Source organism: Megascapheus bottae, chromosome 2 (assembly GCF_031878675.1).
Source record: "Megascapheus bottae isolate mThoBot1 chromosome 2, mThoBot2.hap1, whole genome shotgun sequence".
NCBI lineage: Eukaryota > Metazoa > Chordata > Mammalia > Rodentia > Geomyidae > Megascapheus > Megascapheus bottae.
This window is the reverse complement of record NC_143510.1, coordinates 12,460,075-12,467,380: the sequence shown is the minus strand read 5'-3', so window position 1 is coordinate 12,467,380 and position 7,306 is coordinate 12,460,075. Positions and strand designations below refer to the sequence as shown.

Here is a 7,306-nt window from a genome sequence, read left to right as displayed (position 1 = left end):
AACAAAACTTAGTGTAGTAACATTATATGCTTGGATGTAAAACAGGGAAAACAACTCTTCTCACCTAAATGTAATACAGAAAAGAGAGTATCTTATATTTGACTGAACATTGATGAAGAGTGAGAAGGGGGAGAAGAGAGCCAGAGACAAACACAGAGAGAGCCAGAGAACTTTCTACATTGATTACTCAAACATCAAGAATACATTTACAAATGTGCATTTCCCACTTTTAGATCATAACAAGTAGAAAATACTTTAGTCTTTCACCCCACAGGAATTCATAAAGCTCCACAGTGGAGCTGTGGCTCAAGTGGTAGAGCTCTAGCTTTGAGCAAAAAAATCTCAAGGATAGTGTCCAGGTTCTGAGTTCAGGCCCCAGGACTTGCACAATGAAAAAGTTTCCTTCTACCATGTTACTATTATGGCTAGAAACATTTAACACAAGATCTTCCCCTTAAAGTGTGTCATATATACACAATAGAGTATTATTCAGCTGCAAACAAGAATTAAATTGTGTTGCTCAAAGGAAAATGAATGGACTGGAGAATGTGTTGAGTAACATAAGCCAAGCTAAAAAAAGTTAAGTATCAAATGTTTTGGTCCATACTCAGAATCTAGGTCTAAGATAATGATAATGACGATAGACATGAGTGTAAAAGGGGGGATTGTGGGAGAATCATTAGAATGGAGGAGGAAGGAGAGAGTACTTAAGGTCAAAGTATGTTACATGTATGTATGGAGATAGCAAAAAAGGAACCTACCAAATATAAAAAAGGGACAAGAGAAGGGCTAAAGAGATAGAATTGGTAGACTTGTTCAAAGTATAACGTACACATTTATGTATGAAATTATCATAGTGAATCTCCCTTATAATAACAATATGTGCTAATAAAATTAATTAATGAATGCAAAGATGGGAAATGGAGGTGTGGCTCAAGTGGTTGAGTTCCAGCCTTGAGTAAAGATACCAAGTGAGTGCAGAGAATTCTGAATGCAGGACTTGGTATTGGCTTATACACGAAAGTAAACAATGTTTCCTTTTACTCTATTATTATATGATATGAACACTTAATATAAGATCTATCCTTTACAAGCTCTAAATGCCCATCTTGTTAACTAGAGGTATGTGTACACTAAACTTGTAGGACTTATTCATTTTGTATAATCAAAACTTTCTGCCCTTTGGCTAATACTTCCCTATTTTACCCTTCTCTAACAAGGGAACTGCCATTTTATTCCCTGATTCCATGAGTTTTTAAAGTTTCTTTCTTCTTGGGGAGGGGGTCATGGGGCTTGAACTCAGGGCCTGGATGCTTTTCGCTCAAGGTGAGCACTCTACTACTTGGAGCCATAGAGCCACTTCCAGTTTTGTAGGGGTTAATTGGTAATTAGAATCTCATAAAATTTTCTGCCAGGGCTGTCTTTGAACCACAATCCTTAGATCACAGCCTCCTGAGTAGCTAGGATTATAGGAGTGGACAAATGACACCCAGCTACTTTTGTGTGTGTGTGTGTGTGTGTGTGTGTGTGTGTGTGTGTGTGTGTGTGTGTGTGTGGTCATGGGGCTTGAACTCGGCCTAGGCACTGTCCCTGAGCTCTTTAGCTCAAGGCTACTGCCCTACCCTAGACTCGAGCCCTACTTCATGTTTTCTAGAGGTTAATTGGAGATAAAAGTCTCAGGTCCTTTTATGCCCAGGTTGGCTTTGAACCTTGATCCTCAGATCTCAGCCTCCTAGTAGCTAGGATTACAGGTGTGAGCCACCACATCCAGCTCCAGCTACATTTTCTTCTATGTGATATTTAACCTGCTTCTTATTTCACTCCGTGTCATGTCTTTGAGATTCATCAATATTGTTACAAATGGTAAGATCGATCTCTCTCTCTCTCTCTCCCCCCCTCTCTCTCTTTTTTGCCAGTCCTGGGGCTTGAACTCAGGGCCTGAGCACTGTCCTTGGGCTTTCTCAGGCCTCTCTACCACTTGAGATGCAGCACCACTTCTGGGTTTTCTATGTATGTGGTACCGAGGAATCAAACCCGAGTTTTCATGTATTCATTGGCAATTCTTATTTCTTCTTTGGAGAAGTCTCTCTTTAAGTCTTTAGAGAACTTATTACTCAGGTTGTTTCTTTAAGGATTCATTTGGGGGAGGTATATTTATTATTATTATTATTATTTTTGGCCAGTCCTAGGGCTTGAGCTCAGGGCCTGGGTACTGTCCCTGAGCTTCTCTATGCTCAAGGTTAGCACTCTACCACTTAAGCCACAGCACCACTTCCAGCCTTTTCTGTGTATGTGGTAGTGAGGTATTGAACCCAGGACTTCATGCATGCTAGGCAAGCACTGTACCACTAAGCCACATTTCCAGCCTGGAGGTTTACTTTTTTGAGCTCCAAGTATATTTTAGATATGAAGCCCTTGTCCGATGTCTCCCAATCTGTGGGCTTTATATATTTATCTTGCTAATTATGTCCTTTGCCATGTAGAAACTCCTCAGTTTGATGCAATCCCATTTATCCAGTCTTTCTTTAATTTGTTGTGATTTTGGATCTTAGGAAGTGCCAGCCCATGTTAAAGTGTCCTAGTGTTTCCTCTATCCCTTCTTATACAATTTTCATTGTATCCGGCCTTACATTGAGATCTTTAATTCATTTAGAATTGATTCTGGTGCAGGGTGGCTCTAACCTCAATTTTCTGTATGTGTATAGCCAATTCTGGCAGCACCATTTGTTGAAGAGGCTATCTTTCTTTCATCCTGTGTTTTTGGCTCCCTTATTAAATATTAGCTGGCTATAGGTCAGTGGGTTTATTTCTGGCTTTTCTATTTTATTCCATTGGTTCTCAGGCCTATTCTTGTGCCAGTACCAAGCTGTTTTTATTACAGCTTTGTGATAGGGTTTGAAGTTTGGTATTAATATTCCTCTAGTACCCTTCTTCCTGATAAGATTGTTTTTGCTATTTGATGTGTTCTATTATTCCATATAAATTTTTGGATTACTTCATCTGTATCATTGAAGAATGAAGAATGTTGTTGGGATTTTTTTTTTGCCTGTCCTGTGGCTTGAACTCAGGGCCTGGGCACTGTCCTTGAGCACTTTTTGCTCAAGGCTGGTGCTCTGCCATTTGAGCCACAGCACCACTGGATCACATGGTAATTCTCTCTTTTTTCAGAGAACTGTCAAATTGTTCTGTGAAGAGGTATGTACCATTTTATATTTCTAGTGAAGGGTTAAATTTCCACATCTCAGCTTACACTTGGCATTTCCTGCCATTATTTTATTTTAGTAAATTCAGGCCTGGGTGTTGTTTCTTAGCTTTTTGGTCAAGGTGTCACTTAAGCTACACCTCCACTTCTGACTCTTTCCTGGTTAATTGGATATAAGAATCTCATGGACCTTCCTTCTTCTTCTTCTTTTTTTTTTTTTTTTTGCAAGTCCTGGGCTTGAGCTCAGGGGCTGAGCACTGTCCTTGGACTTTCTCAAGGCTAGACTCTACCTCTTGAGGCATAGCACCACTTCCAGCTTTTTTCTATGTATGTGGTGCCAAGGAATCGAACCTGGGTCATAGTGCATGCTAGGCAAGTACTCCATCATTAGGCCAAACTCCTGGCCCTGCTTGTGTAGTTTCTTTAGTTAAATGCCTATTCAAATACTTTATGTATTTACAAAAATTGTATTAGCTTTCATTGTTGAGTTATAAAAGTGCTTTATTCCAGATACTAAACTCATCAAATATTTTCTTTTGTTCTGAGAATTGTCTTAGTGTTTTCAATTTCCTTTAACAAAATACTATAAACTAAAGTAGCTTATAAGGAATGGAAAAGGAGTAGATACATTTAAACAACTCAAAATGTATACAGTGTATATTTCTTAAAATATCACACATTACCCCATTAATATATACAATTATTTTTATTTATTTATCTTGTTCTAGTACTGGGGCTTTACCTCAGGGTCTCTCACCTTTGCTCAGCTTTTTTTCTCACTCCTGGGACTTGAATTCAGGGCCTGAGTACTGTCCTTGGGCTTTCCTCAAGGCTAGAGCTCTATCATTTGAGCTACAGCACCACTTTTGGCTTTTTCTATGTATGTGGTACTGAGGAATCAAACCTGGGTCTTTGTGCATGCTAGGCAAGCACTCTACCACTAGGTCAAACTCCTGGCCCTTTCTTTCTTTCTTTCTTTCTTTCTTTCTTTCTTTCTTTCTTTCTTTCTTTCTTTCTTTCTTTCTTCCTTCCTTCCTTCCTTTCTTTCTTTCTTTCTTTCTTTCTTTCTTTCTTTCTTTCTTTCTTTCTTTCTTTCTTTCTTTCTTTCTCTCTGTCTATCTTTCTATTTTTCTCAACACGGGCATTCTACCACTTGAACCATACCTCTACTTTCAGCTTCTGTTGTTGTTGTTTTTTGGTGCCAGTTTTGGGTCTTGAACTCAGGGCTTGGATACTGTCTCCAAGCTTTTTTGCTCATCTAGTGTTTTGCCATTTAAGCCACAGCACCACCTTGGCTTTTTGGTGGTAATTGGAGATAAGAATTTCATGGACTTTTCTGCCTAGATTGGCTTCAAACCACAATCCTCAGATCTGTTTTCAGCCTTCTGAGTAGCTAGGATTACAGGTGTGAGCCACCAGTGCCTGTCTCATTTCCAGCTTTTGCTGATTAGCTGGTGGTAACAACCTCACACACTCTTCTAATTGGGCTGGCTTGCCGATTTGATCCTCAGATGTCAGCCTCTTAAATAGCTAGGGTGAGAGGTATGAGGCATTGGTGCCTGGCCTATGATTATTATTATCATTATTATTGGTAGTTCTGAGTTCAAACTCAGGGCCCGAACACTGTCCTTGGCCTTTCCTCGAGGCTAGAGCGCTATCACTTGAGCCACAGCACCACTTCCAGCTTTTTCTATGTATGTGGTACCAAGGAATGGAACCTGGGTCTTCCTGCATGCTAGGGAAGCACTCTACCACTAGATCAAACTCCCGGCCCCCTGGCCAATCATTTTTATTAGCATACATTAATTGTACAAAGGAAGTTTCATTGGGACCATTTCCATACATGTATACAATGATCAAAATGACTCTATCACTCCTTTACTCTTCTCATCTCTTATAGAATTTCAATAGATTTCATTGTTTTAGGATCCTCATCCCTCCCCGCTTTTCTTTTCTGTGCTAGTACTGGGCTATAACCATATAATCCCAGAGCTTTATACTTTCACTCAGCTATTTTTGCTCAAGGCCAGAGCTCTACCACTTGAGTCTCAACACAACTTCCAGCTTTTTTCTATGTGTGTGGTACCAAGGAATCAAACCCAGGTCTTCATGATGCTAGGCAAGCACTCTACCACTAGGCCAAACTCCCGGACCCTCCCCAAAACATTTTTAAGTGTGGATGCCGGGTATTATCCTACTGTAGATTCTCATCATGTAAAGTTTGTATCCCTAGTTGAACAAAGTTATTTTGGCTACACTGAAGATCTGTAATGATGGAATGATGGAAGAATCCGAGATATCTCAGTGTGAGGGCATCTCATATCCCAATTCATCCTTCCAACAAGGACAGGCTTTGGAAGAGTTTCACTGGATGTTGAAAATACCCAGTGTATTAAATAGCCATTTAAGTAGCCAGTACCAAAAGGTAGGTCCAGTTCCAGGTAAAACACACAGCTTCCAGCTACTTTGACTAGGAAGAGAACATCATCTCTGCCGAGTTCCTTATAAGAACTTGTAAGCATGGTGTAGTAACGGTACTTGAATTCAGGGCTTGCTTGGCTTGCTTGCTCATTCCTGAAGTGCTCTACTACTTGGGCCACACCTCCAGCCTGAATGTCTGCTGGTTAATTGGAGATAGATCTTTAAACTACAATCCTCCACATCTCTGCCTCTTGAATAGCTACAATTACAGATGTGAGCCACTACCTCACTCAGCTGGCATAGTTTTAATGCATTGACCTTTGACTAACTTTCATTTGAAGGAAGACATTTCTTAGGGCACGTTTCATGTCCTTATTTCGAAGACTATAGATGAGAGGATTAAAGAGAGGAGTCAGGACTGAATAAACAAGTGTGAGGATCTTCTGCATTAATACTGGGATGCCATATGTAGGACTCACATACATTACCATGACTGTGCCGTAGAAAAGACACACCACCACTAAATGCGAACCACAGGTTGAGAAGGCCTTTTGCCGACCAGCTGCCGAAGGAACCTGCAAAACAGCTCTAAGTACCAGAATGTAGGACCGAAGAATGTACATAACAGTGCAGAAGAGGACAAGAGAACTCTGAGCATAAAAGATGGTTTCAGTAATGGGAGCTGGGGAACAGGACAGAGCCACCAATGGGTCCATGTCACACAGGAAGTGATCAATGATATTAGAGCCACAGAAAGGGAGTTGGGAGATGAAGAAAATAGGGATTGGGTATCCAAGGAATCCAGTGAGCCAGCACAAAGACACCAGAATGCCACAGAGCTTCCCAGTCATGGTGGTAGGGTAGTGGAGGGGATGGCAGATGGCCAGATATCGGTCATATGCCATGAGTGCCAGGAAGAGGCATTCTGTTGTGCCCAGTGAAAAGAAGAAATAGAACTGGAGGAAGCATCCAGAAAATGAGATGGTCTTGGTTATGGAGAGAATGTTGGCTAGCATGTTGGGGACAGTGGAGGAAACATACCAGATCTCAAGGAAGGCAAAGTTTCCCAGCAGAAAGTACATGGGCGTGTGGAGTCCTCGGTCACATCTGACTGCGCAGACAATGGCTCCATTTCCCAGCAAGGTTAAGACATAAACCACCAAGAGCAACGAGAAAAGGAAAATTTGGGTCACCCAGCAACCAGGAAACCCCAGGAGAATAAACTCGGTCACAACATGGGTTGCTGATCTATTCATGGGGCTTAAGCCTGTGAAGAACAGAAGCATAATTTTAACCCAGATCTCTCTGCTTTTAATATATCTCTCATAAGCTTGCATTACTTTATGCACAAACCATTTTCTACTTTCCTTTTTTTTTGGTCAGTCCTGGGCCTTGAACTCAGGGCCTGTGCACTGTCCTTGGACTTTCTCAAGGCTAGAGCTCTACCACTTGAGCCTCAGCACCATTTCTGGCTTTTCTATGTATGTGGTACTGAGGAATCCACCCTGGGTCTTTGTGTATGCTAGGCAAGCACTCTACCACTAGGCTAAACTCTTCCAGTGTTTTATTGGTTACTTGGAGGTTAAAGTGCTTGCCTAGCATGCATGAAGACCCGGGTTCGATTCCTTGGTACCACATACATAGAAAAAAGCCGGAAGTGGTGCTGAGGCTCAAGTGGTAGAG

General features: G+C 41.2%; 1 protein-coding gene across 1 annotated transcript; it reads right to left on the bottom strand.

The window, feature by feature from the left end:
• Nucleotides 1–2,374: 2,374 nt before the first annotated feature.
• LOC150066420 (olfactory receptor 11H4-like) lies at nt 2,375–6,885 on the bottom strand. Its single transcript, XM_090354803.1, has 2 exons — nt 5,953–6,885; nt 2,375–2,395 (listed from the first exon to the last, which is right to left on the bottom strand). Exons 1-2 carry the CDS (start codon nt 6,877–6,879, stop codon nt 2,375–2,377), a joined length of 948 nt encoding a protein of 315 aa, XP_090210929.1. The 5' UTR covers nt 6,880–6,885.
• Nucleotides 6,886–7,306: the final 421 nt, after the last annotated feature.